Source organism: Aythya marila (assembly GCF_965140915.1).
Source record: "Aythya marila genome assembly, chromosome: 12".
NCBI lineage: Eukaryota > Metazoa > Chordata > Aves > Anseriformes > Anatidae > Aythya > Aythya marila.
In genome coordinates, this window is record NC_139053.1 from 7979737 (window position 1) to 7998858 (window position 19122).

Sequence of the window (19122 nt, forward strand, 5' to 3'; positions counted from 1 at the left end):
AGCCTTCCTGTCATGCCTAATCATACGGATATGAACAGATCTGCCACGAGGGCACATAGGAGTGCCAGAAAAGGCACTCTCTCCTAATGCTTTCTGCTGTACTTGTTCCTACGTTTCAAGAAACTGTATTTACTTGAGCATGCAAAATGCCTTTGAGTGACTATTTTATTGCTGGATCTCTCCAAAACCCAGTAACTAGGGTGGGTAGAAAAATACATGTGCATTTGGATTGTACAATAAAGAATCTTTGACTAAGTTTTCTTCGCTCATTTAAAGATCAGGGAAGTTGGTTCAGCTGAAGCAATATTAGCATTTGAACAGGTTGATCCTTCTTTAACTTTGCAGAGGTCTTATTTTGTGTAACCTGGTTTTTGACTGCTGATACTGACCGATGTTGTAATGTTACCTAGCAGAATCAACACCTCTCAAGCTTTTGGTTTTTACCTTTGTCAGAGAAACAGACTGCAGATTTTTTTTTAGTCTGGATAGCTGAATTTTTATGTTGACTTCTTAATGTACCTGCTCCAGTCCGTAATAAATCTGAGACTATTTCTCACCTTAATCATACATCTACTTTAATTAGATGATTGACAAAACCTCTATCTTACTCCATTTTCGTTACTTCTAGCAAGAAGTTCTAGGAATTGTTTGCCCTTTTTTTCAGCATTACATTGTTTTAGTGCCTTTGCAAAGGGAAAGCCTCCAACCATCTTCAGAGGCAAGTGATCACTGCCTGGCTTCTGAATTTTAATACACAGAACAAGCAAAAGCTAAGCCACAGCAACCACCAAAGCCTACCGAAACCGTACTGAGCTCCATGTTCTATTGTGTAACAATTATTGAAAATGCAGGTATTGTCATTCCTTGTTGATGTGTGCAGAATTAAAGCCTGCAAAAATTCTTACTATCTTACACTGCTTCCAGGCATAGTTAAACTTCCTTTGAGTCCACAAGAAAGCAGGGAACTGAATGCTAGTCTCTCTTTGGTTTAAGTTTCTGGAAAGGTACAGCTTGTTTCCTTTGTTAGATACTTTGCTTTTGCTATACTGCAGATACCAGCTGATAACCTGGTACCATCACCTTCGTAATTTTATATGCAGAGAGTATAAAAATGTAACTTGTCCATCTGGCTGATCTTTAAATATTTGAGGACTCTTACAATACTGAATCTCTCCTCCAGTATTGAGTCACTTCTGCAAGAAGGATCCCCCTGACCTGACAGTTACCCATTGAGGCACTAAAACTATTTCAGCACCCTCCTACTTAAGTCTGTAATAAATGGCTAATAGCATGTTAAATTGACATCAGTCATGAGCTGTAGGTTGCAGTAGGGACTTTTAAGGTCAATTAATTCTAGGTGGTGATGTTGAGGTAGTGGAGACAAGTGTTTTTTTTTTCATGTCAGGAAGGTTACTATGACTATTAACCTATGCCCCAACCCTAGCCTGTTAAAGCTATGCCGCTCCCTGAACAGATGTCTCAACTTAGTTGCTGTGAATTAACTCTAGTTATATGCAAGGCTAAAAAGCTGCAGTAGAATAGCTGAATGCTTATATTAAATAGCAAGAAGTCCTTACATATTTATGTTCCAACTGTGCACAACTCCTCGGCTCACATTTAACAATTAAATTTCAACACTGCTTCATAAGCATAGCTCAAGACTCCGTTATGTGTCAGTTTTTAACATCTTCTGCAACTTTCAATTATCTGCAGTTTTTTGTTCAAAATAACCTTGGTCAAGAAGTCAGTAAAAGATTTCACATATTCTGTTATTCAAGTGAACAATGCAAACATGCAGCACTTAAAGCATGCATGGATTCAACCATAATCTTGTGGTTATGAGATTTAGTTCACCTTAAATGCACACATTTACTAACTGCCCTACATTAAACTAAGCTCAGCTGAGATCAACATTCTGAATTAAGTTAAAAATCCAAGGAATGCTTTTGAAGCTGAAGTTGAGTGTTTTCTTGCTTTATGGGCCAAAGAGGCTGGCTTCATGTTACCTTTTGCTACACTAAAATTCAGTATCAGAGCGTCCTGCTGTTAGCATTACAGCTTTGGAATTCCAAATACTACTAATTAGCATCAGTCCATATGGCAGTATTATTTATTCTCGGTTTTATTGTTATCTTCTCTCCCTGCTACTTAGCTTTCAGGATAGAAGTGCTGCCGTGGATCATTACTTCTGCTGAAGAAGAAAAAAAGTGGTTTGTTCTGTGAGTTTATGGATGTCATTTTCTAATAAAAAGCAAATTCAGAAAGGAAAGTTTCTGCGTGATGAAGAAATACTGCTGTGTTCACTGAAACAGTTGAAAAACAAATGCTTACAAGCTTCAGACCGAACATTTTAATTTTTGAAACTTACGTAAACTGTCAGAGGATAACCAAGTACTAACAAGATAGCAGGAAAGAATTAGCGCATAATCATTAAATCCTAAATCAAATCTTCAGTGCCAAGGAATCCAGATGTTGTGAAAGGTGCTTTGTTGATTAAATCCTTGCCAGAGACACATACCACATTTCTATGAAGCATATAGAAATAATATGTTCCTCTTCAAGGGAGAAAGTCTTTAAATAATGTAGCATAACTTTATTAATTTTTCTGCTACTAATGACAAATTATGGGGGTTGTGACCAGTTGTCTTCTGGGATAAGAACTGAGCACAGCAAATCATTTCATGCAAACAACCATCAGAATTAAGTTGGAAACAGCCTTCAGTCTTTTGCCTCAAAGTGGTTTTCAGTTTAACTTAAAAATGCATTACTGGCTGGTTCTGCAGACATCTGATTTGATCCATCAGCTCTTACCATTGTACTACCAATTCTGAAGAAAATTCAGAACGAACAGTATTGACGCATAGCTTGTGTGCTTGAAATGAGCAGGTAATTATCTAATGAAAACGCCATGAAAATATGCCACAGTTGAGGAGGATGACATGAAGACAAGATCTATGCAGGAATCCAATTGCAAGTAAGTACACTTTCAGTATTTCTGAAAGACCACTGGAAATAGTTTTCATGTTTTCTCCGGTTCCATTCTCTTCCCTTTCTTGCTGTAATTGCTTTAGCCTCCCTCCTGTTCTTGTAATGGCTTTGAGATTTTAGTTAGATTTGATTTCTAGTTTCTTTTCTTCACTTGTGTCCATCTCTGTTAAAACACAGCAACAGAGCAGCTGCATGTTTCGCGTGACTGTACCTGTATAGGAAATCAAAGATAAATCAGAAAAATAACCACCTCCTTCAACTTACACAAAATATATCTGACTAACAAAAGTTAATTGTCAAGACTGCTGGCTCACTTCTATTACGGGAAACACTAACCAGAAAAATTAGCACAGAAAATATTTTCCACTCAGTATTTTTAAACAATGTTTAAAGCTGTTCTGGTAATTTTGCTGATCTCTTGCCTAGGGTGTTTTTCCTCCCAAACGCTCTGCCAAATAATTGAAGGAAAATCCTTTTTCTCCGTAACTAAGAGTGTAGAATTGGTAGAATAAAAAAAAAAATTAAAACCACAAGAACTTGAAATAGCACACAGTAGTGATAATATTACTGTGTATTTATATATTCACTAACTGCTACAGCACCACATCCTGTTGCATTCTAAGATTATGCTATAAATCTTCGTTTCCACATCCCTTAGCAGGGTTTTCTCAGCAATGATGACAACAGTACACTGCTGGGGAGAAATGGATAATTTAGCTGTGGACATTCAATGGAAGAAAAATTCAACCTGTGACTGACATAAGATCTAAATTCAAACAGCTGATTCAGTACAGTACGACAGCTCACTTGCATTGCCAAGAATGCCTGGCCCTTTTACAAAGATCAATCTTGGTTAAGAAAAAGACTTTTCAGCTGCTAGTTTAGAGAGAATTGTAGAAAAAATTAGGACAATATCTGTAGAAAGCAAGTAGTATTTTAAATATATAGTGAATAAAAACTGGGTGCATAGGCATGTATAAAATCAGTACGCCCTTCCACTGGGTCTTCCTGGGATACAGTTAATATTCTTCACAGCAGCCCATATAGTGCAAGTGCTTTGGATGCATGGCTAAAATAGTTTTGGTAACAACCAGTTAGTTTTCTCACTTCTGTTCTTCCTATCCTTTCCCCCATCTTGCTGGGGGTGGAGAGGTAGGGAACAAATGAGTGGCTCTGTGGGTGCTTAGCTACTGACTGCTGCTGCAGTGTTCAGTCCACCACAATCCTTTCAAACAGACTTACCTAAAATCTTGTTGATAAACTGAGGTCTCCTTGACGCAGGTAAATAGACTCCCAAGAAAAAGACTGGAATTCCAGATAAAGCGATGGCAATTCCAATCAATGAATTTATGGTGTCACTATAGAGTGGCACTACCACCAGAAATACTGAACATATACAGAATATTATTGGGAAAACCACACTCAGCTGGAGGAAAAAAAAAAAGAACAAAATGTTACTGAGAGACAGATTTTCTACAGTTGCATATATTCTGGTGAGAATTACAGCGTCTTCTCTCTGAACCCCAATTTGTGAAATTATCTGCTCTTTTTCTTATGCATCTGACTATTTAGCTCTGTAAGAATAGTAGAATTGCTCTTCAATAGAACTACTACTGAAAATTACAAGACCATTGAAATATGGTAGGTCTGCCGTGTTGAAAGAAACTGTAGCAGAATGAAGTGTTTTTAGACAAATCCAATTAATCTCAGGAAACATGAATGACATTTTCATGAAGCTTATCCACTTAAAGTAAGAGAAAGTGATAAGAGGATAAGATATTGAACTGAAAACACCAGCAGAGCTAAATGTGGTCTACTGTAACAGAATTAACTTAAGCATTCCTAACTTCAGATTTCTAATCCAAAAAAAAAAAAAAAAAAAAAGTTCACTACTATGTTAACCTATTGAGCTCCCTGGTTGACAGAGAGCTCACTAAACTCACATTAAAAAAAAGGAACATGCTATTATAATACTCACGTCTTCTCATCTAGTACACAAACTAGCTTTCATGGGACACCGTGGAATGGAAGCCATGTTTTATGTCCTTATCAATTTGTAAGCTTCAGGAATAACATGTACGGTCCAGATTTCAGGTAGTTAATTGTAGGGAAGAGGGATTTTAAGTAACGCATTAAGTAAATTTTACCTTAAGAGGTCTGGGTCGGTCTGGTTCCTTCCACCGTAGATATAATTGGCCAGCAATAGACAGACCAACAAAAAACCAGTAACTGAAACTGAAGTAATTAATAAGCTTGAAGACATCTTCCACAGCCAGGTAAATAAGAGTCATAGCACACTGTCAGAAAAGAACATGACTGCGATGAACAACAAATTTACTGTTTATGTGGCTTTTTTCATTACAGTGACACCATCTTTCACTCCCTGGTGGTTTGGTGTAACTTTTTGCCGATCTCAAAATTCACTCTCTCAGAACTCACCCTGATAATAGTAAATCTGAAGTTCTTATGTTATCAACTAAACAACTACTTCCACTGTAGAGATGTACTGATACTTCCCATGGAGACAGTAGTACAAGCATAATGCTTCTTACAGTTTGGCAATAAGTAAGAAATAATTTCCTTTAGTTAAGTCTTTAGTAATTCTTCAATATCCATTAGGGGTTTGTGTCAGTATGCAAGTTTATATAATAGCTGGATTTTAACTATTCATAGTGCCACCATACTCATTTTATTTAGCATACAGAAGCCATATACAGATTTTATGAATTGTTTTAATCTGCATTTAACTTAGAGGAAACAGAAGTCTGATAACAAATCTTACACAGCAGTAGCCCAATAGAATAATTCAATCATCTTAATTCAGCTTCAACTTTCTTTATTGTTAGGAGTGTAGCAGGTTGTTTTCATAGGTGGATGTTCATGAATTCAGCCAATTAAACTCTTTGGAGACTGTTCCTATGTTTTAAACAGAATTTCCTCTACTACCTCCTTCCAGCCTCTTTAAAGTTTTCCTTTAAATAATTCATATAGTCACATCTGGACAGCCTAAAAGAAAAGCAAAAATAACTTACATTGAAAAGCAGTGCTGGCACAGGTGTAAACCTCTCTATGTGGATCATAGACAACAGATCAGGAAGGTGACCTTCTCGAGATCCTACAAAAAATAGCCTGAAAAAAATTGCAAAGCAGACGTTGATGCCACAGGTGAAAGAGAATGCATTTAAAAAAAAAAAAAAAAACAAACACAAAACACTACCTGTCAGAATAACTGTTTATATCACTGAATTTTGATCCTTTGAAGATCCTTTAAACTAGAACATGGATTCAAGACTCTACAAAGATATACTTTACCACAACCATTTAGAAGACATATAAGCTTTTAGAAACATGCTGTTAACAACTATTCTTTAGAAAACAACCCTACGGGCAAAATAGAAAACTTCTACAGCAACTAAAATACATTTCTATCAATATAAAAAAAATATCTAAAAGCTAGTACTGGAAACATTGCAGCTTTCAATGACAGTTTTCAACAACAACCAGAAGAAATTGCCATATGCTCAAAGAACAAGCACTTACAATTTTGTTATCAACTGTAACTTGTTCTGTATCGCCTAGTTCACCAGATCACATTCATTTTTGTTCTCAGTAGAGACACTGTGCATACATTCAATGAACAGGAAGCACAGCTGAATAAACCTACTTATAATTTCCAGTAGTCAGGTCCCTAATCAATGCTCAGAGGAAAGGTTCTATACCATATTTTGATTTTTTTTTTTGACTGAAGCTTAATAGCAGCAGCTTTTAAAACTTTGTACTTGGAGAAAAAAAAGCTTATGATTCACAATTAAGTTCTAAGTAAATGCATTAAAACAAGAACTTGCTATAATTATTGTATCAACTAAAATGGACGGTAACTCAACCCAAATAATCAGAAGGCGTGAAGACTCACAAGACAGACAACATTCATTTTATCTTTAATGGTACTTTGCACGCAGCTAGGACAGTTTTGGGGAACTAAGACAGTGTTTAGGATGAGGTTTATTTAGATCTGTTATTTTAGTATGGCTATTTGTTATAGGTTCAGATACAGAAGTGCTTTTGCCTCTCTCCTAACAGATGACCGTAATACTAACACCTAAGTACACTTAAGAACAATTTTTAAACAGGACGATACCTTGATGATGCTAGAATTGAAGCATTAAGTCCACCAAAACAAGAAAAGGCTACAGCAATGGGAATTGTCCAACTGAAGATGCCAAATACCTCGTCGGCAAATGTCTAATGAAAGGAAAGAGAAGAAAACACACATGAAAATAACTGCAACAAAGCTTATGCAAAACAATGACATCAAAACTTTTGTAGTAAGTTTGTATGGAAAAATTAAAACATAGTGGGGATATGCAGCACAAAGCAGTACATAGCATTTCTAATTATTTATTGATTCTAAACAAGAGCAGGCTTCTAAACCCAAGTGCCTAGACTCACATTTTCTGCTCACAAAATAATTCTCACAAAAGACAAATTGTTTTTAGAATTTTCTTACCAATCCTGTTACATTTCATTACTTATAACATAGTATGTTACACTTGAATTCATAAATATTGACTACAGAGACTAAATGATAAAAATATCATTACATATCCAAAAAGAAAGTGCCGTAATGCAGATAATAACCACAGCCACTATCACACCCGCCATTTATGGACACTACACTAGCAATGTATTCTATTTTCCTTCTTTTCTAACTTCCAAAGCAAATCCTTTTTGCCCTTTAGCTCCACCAGCAGAGCCTCTGGGCTCTAGCCTGACAACATGGCAACTGACAGAGGAAGCGTTTTTTTCAGGCAGTCATTTGTTAGTGTTCCTAGACAATACTGTACACCAGCTGTGGTGTGACCTCCCATGACAAGAGTTCTGAAAACAAGAAGTCAGGAGCCTCAATGTTTCACAGCAAGGGATAAGAGTAATTGAATACCATTAATTGTTTAAAAATGTAAATGGATAATAATTTGCAAGGTACTGGTAAATTCTGTTCAGCCTCCTGCGTAGCAAAAAAAGGATAGACTCTTAGAATACCAAGTAAAATGTTTGAAAAAAAATAATAAATAAATCAAGAAGTTTTAATACTTGAAGACTAACAGCTATTCAAAAACTCATCTCAGTCTGAGCAGTGTACCTTTTCCAAGCTTGAAGTTAAGCAGAAATCTGCTTGTGCTGCATTCAGAGGATGCTGGCAGAAGCCTTCCTGTCCCAATCCTACCTACTAACACTCGTTACTTCTACAGTTTCTTTTACTGATGTAAACTAACAGTCATGGTAGCACAAGTATCATGTCTGCATTAGCACAAAATTGTTATTTATAGAAGCAGGAAGTATTACTTGTGTATAAGTGGTATCCAAAGAAACTACAAAAATTCTGTCACAAAGATTTTGTGGGTATTGGAATATATAGAATAAACATTTTACATCTTAACAAGTAGCAATCATCTGAATGGTTTATGGACCTTTCTCTAAATCACTTTCTGAGCTTTCTCTTGCTTCACCATTTTCAAGATAATCAGACACAAAAAGCATCTAACCTCTTTCAGCTTTCCGTAGGTCTGTCTTTTCTACTACAAAATCTTTAAATCACTTTTCAATACCCTGATATTTTGAACTACCTCCCCCTTGACTTCCCCTTTTAACTACCAGTCTTCATCATAACTTTTATGATCTACGAAGTTCAATCAAAGTGGATTAACATTGAGAGCTGGCCCTTGTTTGTCGAATATAAAGCTGGCCTTAACAGCAGTCAAATTTTGATTTAACTACTCCAGGAAGAAGATTACCAAAAGCAGTGCATTGTGCTCTAATTTCTGAACGTTTTGTAAGTTCAATAAAGCCTACACGAATTTTAATTGATTTTTTCAGGAAATGAGTGATTGATTTTTATGAGGCAAAACCCTGCATATAGTTTCAATCTTTAAATCATAAAACATGGAAAATTTTAGTGACATAATACAAAGCATGGCTGGTTTCCCATTCTGGGTTGACAAAGTACTTTGTTCAGCACATAATCCGGGTTAAGGCTCACTATCCAACTGTGCTTAGCTGTACAACATAATCTATGTTAAAAAGCAAAATTTATTGCATCCTTTTGTGTAAGTTAGTTGAGCCTGAGCAACAGCAGATGGGATTTTCTGATGCTAAGATACAGAGCAGAAGAGTGTCTAATTACTTCAATGGGAACCTTACTAAGAGGTTCAAAAGTAACACATCAACTCTGTTAGTCACCCTGATTCTTACTAAACTGCGTCTTTTAAGCTCTTTCTTTCTACGTGTTAGTAAAGGTTCCTGCAAAATGAAGCATCAACGCAGGGTGGGAGGGAGAAAAATGCGCACACACAAACACCCACATTAGTTATAAAAATTAATAGGAGAAAAGTATAAAAGAACTAAACCATGTAAAAATTCTGTTTTGTGTTTAAGCAGAATATCAATTTGGCAAAAAAGAGCATGCCATAAGAAATGTGTTTTATGTACCATGGATGATCCATTTTCAGTCCACTGAAACTGAAAAAGCAACGAATAATTTACATTATTGTATGTAAAAGAGTTTTGTTGCCCAAGAATATTTACCAGAACTCACGGTGCTTTAAGATCTTTATCACATCTAAATGCAGCTTTGAGGAAACTCATCACCCAAAGCAGAATACAATTTGTAATGACCCAGGGAAAGAATTATGACTTTTCCAGAACAAGTAAAAGTGAAGACAAGATGAAAGTTCTAGTAGACAACTGTTATAAATTTTAAAAGATGATTTAAGCCTGGAGTGTCTCATTTCCAAAGCCAAACAGCAAGTGAAATTAGACACCAAACTTAAAACTCTCAGAGGATTTCTTTACAAATGCAAAGCTATGATACAGAACTCACTGAACAAGAAGTTAGAGAATTAAGATGTTTAGTAAGGTTTCTTAAACAATAAGCATTGAGATAAGTAATATTAACAGCTCAAAGTTATAGAAGAGAAGGGAAATGTAAGGATTTAATCTTATGCTGCAAGATGCAAATTAGCTAGCATGTCATTTGGAGAATCTTCTTCCCCATAAGACAGGTTTGTGTTTATTTTCTGTAACCATTTTCCAATTCCTTTCAAAACATCTAATAATGGGCCCCTGTGGAATGCCAGATGTGAAACTAACTCAACGTCCATTTCCATCCCATCACATATATCTAAGATATGCTAATGTTGTTCCACTCATCCTGAAAAAACAGAAATCAGTCACGTGAGCAGTAAAATATAGAAAGAGTTAAGGCAAAGCCATGGTATCACTTCCACAAATTACATACAGACGAAGATGTTATAGATTCAATGTATTCTGGATGCAGGCTTGTGACTCTAAGATGTGTAACACTACTGATCCTGCTCAAATACAACAATAATTCATTTTCCTAGATCTGTACCACTCAGCCCTTTGAAAGGCAGAGTAACCTAGTAAGAGCCTTTACCAAACACTGTCATTTCTGGTGTGCTTTCTAATCCTGTAGTCAGGATTCCTGAGAGAGCAAAGGGTGCAGCATTAACTTCAAGAGCTTAACTTTACCCTAGGTAAGATACAGCATAAGAGCATTTTAATTTGGAATGATCTATTAAGTTCAGCTTGGCAGACCTGTCTGCAAAACGATCTTTCAGCAAAACAAAGTTAACAGTTGAAAGGTACCTGAAGTTCAGTTAAACTTTCTAGTGACATTACCTAGCTTCATATGACAAGTATTGACCCAAAGCCTTTGTGCAAGTGTTTTCTAGCTGGGTTTCACCCTCACTTCCAAAGTAAAAAATAAAAAAAATCAGCCAGGTTCTTGTATTACTATTAAGACAAAAAACACACTTTTATCCTTCAGAGTCCATATTAGTAAATCCTCCAAAGCTCTCATTTTGACAGATGTGAAGAAATGGCTTCTCCAAGGCTATGCTCTAATATTTCTTTTACAGAAAGTGTTACTGAAGTGTAAGTAAAAGTGGCCACGATAAGCATTCAAGTGTGCATGTGTCAGAGGGTTATCTAGCATAAGAAAGAAGGGCAGAGAAAAATACAAAAAGCAAGTCAAGTTATCAAGCATATACCTCGTGCACTGTACCAAGAGAAAATAAAAGGGGAGGGAGAAGAGTTAGTGGCTGCCATCTGTTCAAACTGTAATTGTACAACCACGAATCCTCCACAAACAAGCTAGACCTGGGCTCTGACCTAAGCACCTGACCAATTCCACTTTAACTACCACTACTTCTGGGAGCAGTGAAGTGCATTTATAAAAACAAATCAGCTGGCAACAGGGGAAAGAATGGAGCATTTGCAGGGGTATGCGGAGGATGACAGAGGAGCCTACCTGGAGGCAGCTATAGCAGAAGCATTTAGTCCACCATAACAGGAGAAAGCCACCACTAGGGGGATGGATTTCTTCTCAGGTTTCTTCTGAGAAAGTCTAAAGAGCAAGAAGGATTAAGAGATTAAATTGTCATCTCTGCTACAGTCTGTCAAGTCCTGTAGTCCAGACTTGAACTACAACTGCTTCTAATAGCTAGGAAACAGTAAAAGAATTCAGTGGCTTATACAGCACTTGCAATTTTAAGTCCTTTTATGCCCTCCCATCCACTGGACACGTAAGATACACACATATACACGCACACTGTAGAAAGACATGCACCTGGAATCATTTCCCTCCGTTCTGATTTATTTCCAAACCATCAATGGGGAATAGTTACGGAAGACATCAGGAGCTTCCAGCCTTGCACTTCTCAGCTGAACTGCCCTTCTTTCTCCACAACTAAATGTTACATTACTCCCAGAAGAAGGATCAAAAACTGAATGACAGCTTTGTTTCAAGACACGAATGACTAATTTAACTACATTTTTGTTTTTGTCCTGGCTTAGTTTGATCTCATGATCACCAGCTGGTACTTTGTGAATATTTGTAAGAACACTTTTTGTTCTTTGAAATATCCAGGCAACAGTTTTGTATGAATATGTTGAACTAAATGCAGCAGGAATTATCCCACATGAAGAGCTGCCACAACAAAATACACAGGATACATCTCACACCGAGTAATTCAGGCATACCAGACAATCAGAAAGACCCACATTTATTTTAGGAACCACAAGATGAGAACTCTTTCATCACACTTGCTGCACATAAAAAGTGCACGTAGAGGCATGTGAAAAATGTCAGACTACACTGAGAGCATATGGAACTGCAAGCAGTGCTGGCAAAGCAGAAAATCAGTATTGATCAGATGCATAAATGCAAAGAGAATGTACTGTAACATGAGCCATAAACTTAAACAAAGCTACGCCCAAAGATTAGGATGTATTTTGATTAGGAAGTCATCCACAGAGCCTCTTTAAATAGCTCATTTCAAGATCCTATCACACACGTGAGCTTTTCCAGTGTCAGTTCTACAACATTCTTACACTGGAAGACATATAAAGTGGTAAAGAGATTATGATATGAGACCAATCTCACTAGTATTTAGGAAGTGCAATTAATTTCTCTTAAGTATAAAAACATTCCTACATTACAAGAAGATCAGTCAGTCTGAACTACAGCCTGTTTTTTTTTTTCCTTGTTTTTTTTTTTTTTTTCTTCCCCTTTAAGCTTCTCAGGCCTTTAAGGAGCTACTTCCTAAAGAAAACAAAGACAGAAGGAATTATGGCAACCATGGAGCTGCACAAGCAAAAAAGCTAGTGAGTACATGAAGTTTCTTCTACTACCATAGCTCCCATTCATCAAGACACTGTATGACATGTTTATTTTGACCAAATAAGATTTAACGTCACATATATTTAAGACAGGAGAGAGGGTAAACAACTGAAAACAGAGCCAGAAAATTGTAAAGGTGAAATAGAAAGCAGTGTAAGAAAACTGTTCAGGTCTTCTGTAATTCTTGTTTCATCTGCTGTTCTGTTGATTGATTTATTCAAACAGGCAAAATTATCTCCTTGTATTATTGGCAATGCCTTTCCTTACAGGGAGAAAAGTGTACTAGTACAGAGCAAGGTCAAGTGCAACATGAAATTCTCTCCACCTTCAGGTCACTCAATCCAATCATATGGTAGCAGAAACCATCACTATTCACTGCATTAATATATCACATGTATACTGGATGTATAAAGATGTCTCTTCCGCAATGCCCATGTTAAGAATACCCCTGCCAGCTCCAACAGTAGAAATTTAGTTTGTGTCTTCATGGTGGTGCTGAAGATACTTGACCTAAACCTACCCTGGTGTTTATCCTGTTCTGCACCCTTTTTGTTTGTGTGTTTGTTTACTAGCTAGCTGTAGAATAAGGTTTCAACACTTTCCAAAAAAGTCCCTTGCTTTTCTCGTATTGAAAATATTATGCAGCACTCTTCCAAGTTCTGGCTCAGCTTTCCAGCTTGACCTCCAAAGCCAGAGAACTTGTACCACACTTGGCAGCAAAAGTGCTGCATTGGTAATGAATTACAGCTAGCTACAAGAAAAGAAGGCAAATGAATTGTACTAAACAGCCCTTGTCCAAAAGTACCTGCCTGTCTCTAATGAAGAGTTTGGCCATTTTAAGGTACAGAACATATATTTCATCCAAAGAAACTCTACGAGGAGGTGTCAGTACAGCAAGAGAAGGTAGACGTGATACCGGCAGGCAAAGACAAGTGGATTTCCCTGTTCAGGAAAGAAGTCAGTGACTGGCAGATGAAGAATGACAAGCAATATCCAAAGGTCTAAGAGTAACTTAAGAATTTTTGGCTGAATTCAGTTAGAAGTGTTTCAGAATTTGTTCAACTATACACCAAAGAAGCATAAAACAGCTAAGACACACGGACTCCCACATTCTTGTATCACTGGAGGGGAGAGCATGCCTAACCAGAGCTAGGCTCTTCTAGAATATGAGCACACCAGCGTAAATTGGATTCAGCAATGCTGGACTTGTAAGGTGAGATTCAAAGCTGCTGAAGTGGTCATCTTTATCCCAAATCTACAGACAAAGTTGTACAGCAACAAGAAAGATGACAGCCAGCTATGGAGAGCAACCAACTGCTTGCTTCCATCAGAAAGCATTTTTAGCTCTTCTGAGCAAAAGCAAGCTGCCAAGTATTAACCATTGAATGACTTCAACCAACTAGACAAAAAAAAAAAAAAAAAAAAAAAAGACGTGACCACACACAGGAAGCAGGTAACAGGCTATGCACTAACAGCTAGTATGCTCTTTCCTGCTAGAAGACAAAGTAACCAAGAAAGATCAAGTGCTCGTGGAGCCAGCTGCCGACTTCACGAACAGGAGGGCACTCTCAGATGCAAAAAATAGTTGTTCAGGGACAGCGAAGCTGAAAAAAAAGTTGTGCTTTTTTTTTTTTTTTTTTTTTTTGTAAAGTGTTGGTGCTACAAAGTAACTGCTTCACACCCATAAAACTTAACAGCAAGGGTTGCGATGGTTTGCACGCAGAAGAAAAACAGCAGTGAGAACTGTAAAACACTGAAGGAATCTGTGGGAAAGGAAGTGAGTTTTACATGATCAGTGAATGCCTGAAGAGCATTTGCAGAATTTCTAAGCTAGCTGTTGCTGCATTACTTCAATTAGTTCAACAACAACAACAAAAAAAAACACTTAAGAAACGGAGTTTCATAGTCCTGACAGTAGGGTTATACGAGAAGTGAAGCTAATACTGAACTGAAGGAAGGACATCAGCACTTAAGTTTCATATAAGCCCTTGTTGAGGGCTTTCACCTTTCAGCCACTAAGAAAAACAGTATGCATGGTGATGTGCAAAGATACAGTACTGCTAATATTTCTTTTCCTTACAACTTTTCTTCTCCTCACTTGGAAATGGCATGCTGCTCCCCCCCAGGCCCTCTTTCCAGCTCAAAGCTACTTGCCTGAAATGAACAGGAGAAAGCCACTCCTTCCCAAAATAGACACCGGCATAGCTGCTGCTTTAGTACACAAAGGGCTCTGAGATGCAGCAACACTACTGCTTTGTTTCTTTAAAAATTCATTATTGTAATTTTCATCTTCTAAGAAATCAATAAGGAAACTTCAGAAGTCCCTATCACAAATTGCATGTAGAATATGTGAGCAGACCAAAGCAGCTCATTTTCACCAGGTTACTTTTTGGGCTGGCTTAATTCTTGTCTCTTCTTCATTCAGATGTTGACCACAGTCTTGTGGTTGAAGTCTTACAAAGGATTCCACTGAGGATACAATTCTCTTCCACCCCTCAGAGGAACTTCTTTACCATGAAGATTTTTCAATTTCTGCATTATAGGAGGGTTTTCACATTCAGACTATTACCTTTTTTTTTTTCCTTCTCTATTTACTAGAAATCTATAGATGCATTACATGAGTGTTTTCAATCGGACCACAAGTGCACTTGTGCAGCAATTCTCCTAGTTACTGCCACTTACACTTTATGGTTCATGCTGTTCAGCAATCTCAGAGCTAAGGGGAAGTTCCCTGTTAGAACAGGCTAAATTGGACGGTACACTCTAAGAGCATACCTACTGTATTTGTCTACCATGCGTGTATTATACGTAATGTGCATGTCAGATCATCAGCATCAACTGCTGTACTCTACTACAGTCCTTCCAGAGATCCACATTAATTGCTAACATATTAGTAGATCAAGCTTAAAGCTGGTTTCATAAAACTGGACAATTAAATTCTTATCAGCAACAAGAAGGATTTTTTTAATGAGTCATGTGTCAAGTAATAATCTTCAGCTGAACTTCCACCTTTTCATTCTAAAATGGTTATAAGCAGTAGCACTCAGCAAAATGTCTGACAGCTGATATGGCTTGGCAAGAACACCCTTACAGAGAATGTTAGTTAAACTTTTAAGTACAAGTTTTTGACAGTCCTGAAATCTAGTGAAAAAGCATAATGTTAGACTTCTAAAGTTGATTATTAAGTTCCATTAAAATTAAAACAAGACATAAATCCCCTAAAAACCCTGGGAATCTCAAGCATTTTCTCATTCACATCCTGTTTAGCCAATATTACTGCAAGCAGTTAGATTGGCTGAGCATTTATGTTGCAGTTAGGCCTTCCTTTACATCCCGTGAGAGAGAAAGAGCTGATCTGTCCAGTTCTGGGTGTTGCAGTTTCATGTAGAATTACAAAGAAATGTATACACACACAAATAAATACATACTTTCAATCCAGAACCATGTCAAATAACTAAGTGAAGTATAGATAAAATCATACAAGATTTGGCTTGGGTTTCACCTGTATAGTAAGGTTCAGGCATCCCTGATCCCTTCTTTATCCAGATACCCATGCCTGCTGCAGTGCAACACATGCTGCAGTACCACCACAAAGACTAGACAGAACCCTGAGTGAATTATTTCCCCCAAATCCCAAGGTGGACCAGTCTGCCTGATCCCCTTCACCAAATGGCCATGTACACCTGTGATGAGAACAGCCAGGAGCTGTGGAGTAGGCACAGTGTACTCCTGGGGGACGGGCTGGACTGGAGAATTTCACTGCTGTCAAGGGAAAGTATTTTCCAAGCCTGCTAGAAAAAACAATAGTGTATTGCTTTCCAGAAGTCAAGATGGACAATAGACTTTGTACTGTCTTTTAGTTTAGTCTGGACAAGAATTAAAAATACCATTGTGAGTCATTTGAAGGTAATACACATGGGATACCATAGCCTACAAGAGAAATACATATTCCTGCAGACCCCACTGCATATGCTGATTCAAAATTAAAATATTTTCCATCCTTGTCTTCTTGTGTTTCATTCTGAAGTGTTTTATCAAGCTTTCAACAACACAATGACAACTTTGCATTTCCATGTTCCAGCTAAAAAGAGGCCAAGAATTAAAATGTATTTGCGTTCAATACACTTTGAAATAAAGCTCTGCATAATTACTTTTCGAATAACAAGTTACAGCTCACATTTACCATACACTATTTTGAAAGCTTACGTTAAATACAAATATTTATCTAGTTTGAAAGAAAGTCAAATAAATGTTCTTGCTGATTCATCTGCCTAAATACTTGAAAAAAGACTTCATTGATTGGCTAAGCCAGTTTTTATCATAGCAAACCTTTCCTGGAACAGAATGCAGATTTCCTTCATTTTGATGTATTTAACTCTCTCTGTTCATTGCTTAGTTCCTTAAATTTTAGAAGCCAATTGGAAATCTAAATGAGAAGAAAGACACTTCTTTTCCTCCAATTTAAATAACCAAAGAGAGAAAGAGATTTTGTGTCTCAAATCTAAAGGATACAGTAATCAGAACCATCCAATTAAGCTACAGGGAAAAAAAGGCACAAAAACCAACAACAAAAAACTTCACTTTTGTTTATTGACTAACTTTAAGTATAAAGCATATTTTGACCAGCTTTTGTTTTAAGAAGCTTATGTATTTTAACTGGATTTGAACTTTCAGTGCATATAAAAAATAATGCATTTAAAAATACTTCAAGTTGTTGGAGTTAATATATTGTTAGGAAGACTGATATAAGTCGCTGAATAGGGGACAGAAAGCTAAATTTTGTCATAGCTAAGATGCAACACATCTCTCTATAAATATGCATCACACCAATGACTACCTCCACAGAACACTGAACTTATCAAATACTGTAGCATGAAGGAACAGAGCCAACTATTATGCACTAGTAAGTCTAATTTATAATCAACTCTAAGCACACAAGTCTAGTTAATGTATTATGCAAAGAATCTAACAAGTCATATCTGTGCTATTTTAATAAATCTGATAATACACAATTATTATATATAATTTCATTAGCTACTTTTCTATTTAAGATTTAATTATTCATGGTGAGTCTTTCTGTTCTTCCGTATTTGGTGAAGTACTGTAAGAAATTAAGGATTTTTTCCCTAATTTGTTCCTCTTTGAGGAATACATCTCTAAAATGGGAAAAGTGAGTTACACAGCAAAATGCTACATGCTCAACTTACCACTGCCACAGCATCACTAGAAAGAACAGCTCGAACATCCAGCACTGTATAGTAAGCAACATTGGTCATGATGTAGATAACAGTCACAATTGGCATAGACACTGCAATGGCCAGCGGCAAGTTCCTGTAAAACAAGTAAGAAAAGAAAACCCACAACCCAGGAAAAAAGTCCATTAATAATAGAACTGCCTTATTTACTTGCTTCCTTTATCTTAGAGATGAAATGTATGAAGACAGAATAAAGATTTCAAAATAGGTATCTCTGGAAGGCTTGGGTTTCTTTCAAAACTGGAAATTCTAATACAGAATACCAGAACAAAATAGAAATCTATTGCAATAACTCTAAACCTAAGTTATCTGTAAAAGGGGATTCTAAATAAATGCTCTTCAAGACCCTGTCTTCAGAGTTTCCAGATCAGTGACTACTGCCTTCAGATTCATGTGCCTTACACTATTTCCTATACTGTTAATCACCATAGCACCACAGAACCCGAAGGCTCAGAGCTTCAAGCTTCTGCCTTTATTCACCCTGAAGAATGCTGCTGTTGTTCTACCAGGGAGACCTAAAATCAGAGCATAACCATGATCATCTCATCTGCACTCATCACAGCAGAAAATAAATGAATTGGGATGCTTATTATTGGTGCACAGGTACATGGTTTAGCAGTGGACTTGTAGTGTTCAGTGAATGGTTAGAGTTAATGATCTTGAAGGTCTTCTCCGACCTAAATTATTCTATAATTATCTGCAGAAGGCTGAGATCCAAAATTGCCTCAGTGTTGTCAATCTCTACATGTGGCATATTCTTCTATGTTTGCTAGTAATACAAAAATCTAGAGTGATGTGAAAACCAAACCTTAGCTGTAAATAGGTAAGATTTAATCCAGAACTGGGAGTTTATAAATCGCAGGCAAATCTCTGAGAACACCCAGATATTTCCTGAGAAATGAGAGTTCTTGAAAGAACACACTTTAAACTTTTGCTTAAATTTGTTTGAATTTCTCTTCCAAAAAGCCATCTGGTCTCTTCCTGCATGCTCACTCCTCCCTTGTATGAAAAACCACTTCCCTTTCTTTTGAACCTGGCTCTTGCTAGCTTCACGCGACAGCTTCAGTTTGTGTGGGATGGGTTGGGGTGATTTTTTCATACTTTCTCTGTGCCTCTCTTGTTTTGCTTGTTTTTGTTTTTTTCTAAATACCTCTATCATGCCCCTCTTCCCCCAATTAA

General features: G+C 37.0%; 1 protein-coding gene across 4 annotated transcripts in view; it reads right to left on the reverse strand.

Moving 5' to 3' along the window:
* Nucleotides 1-398: 398 nt before the first annotated feature.
* SLC7A6 (solute carrier family 7 member 6) overlaps nucleotides 399-19122 on the reverse strand; it is a 31986-nt gene continuing 13262 nt past the window's right edge. For all 4 annotated transcript variants that reach the window (XM_082769683.1, XM_082769682.1, XM_082769684.1 and 1 more), the window contains 6 exons: nucleotides 17896-18019; nucleotides 7127-7230; nucleotides 6021-6117; nucleotides 5136-5285; nucleotides 4231-4414; nucleotides 399-3199 (listed from right to left, as the gene is read on the reverse strand). In XM_082769683.1, coding sequence (XP_082625809.1) covers nucleotides 3105-3199; nucleotides 4231-4414; nucleotides 5136-5285; nucleotides 6021-6117; nucleotides 7127-7230; nucleotides 17896-18019 — 754 coding nt within the window. In that variant the 3' untranslated portion in view covers nucleotides 399-3104. The remainder of the gene's footprint in view (nucleotides 3200-4230; nucleotides 4415-5135; nucleotides 5286-6020; nucleotides 6118-7126; nucleotides 7231-17895; nucleotides 18020-19122) is intronic.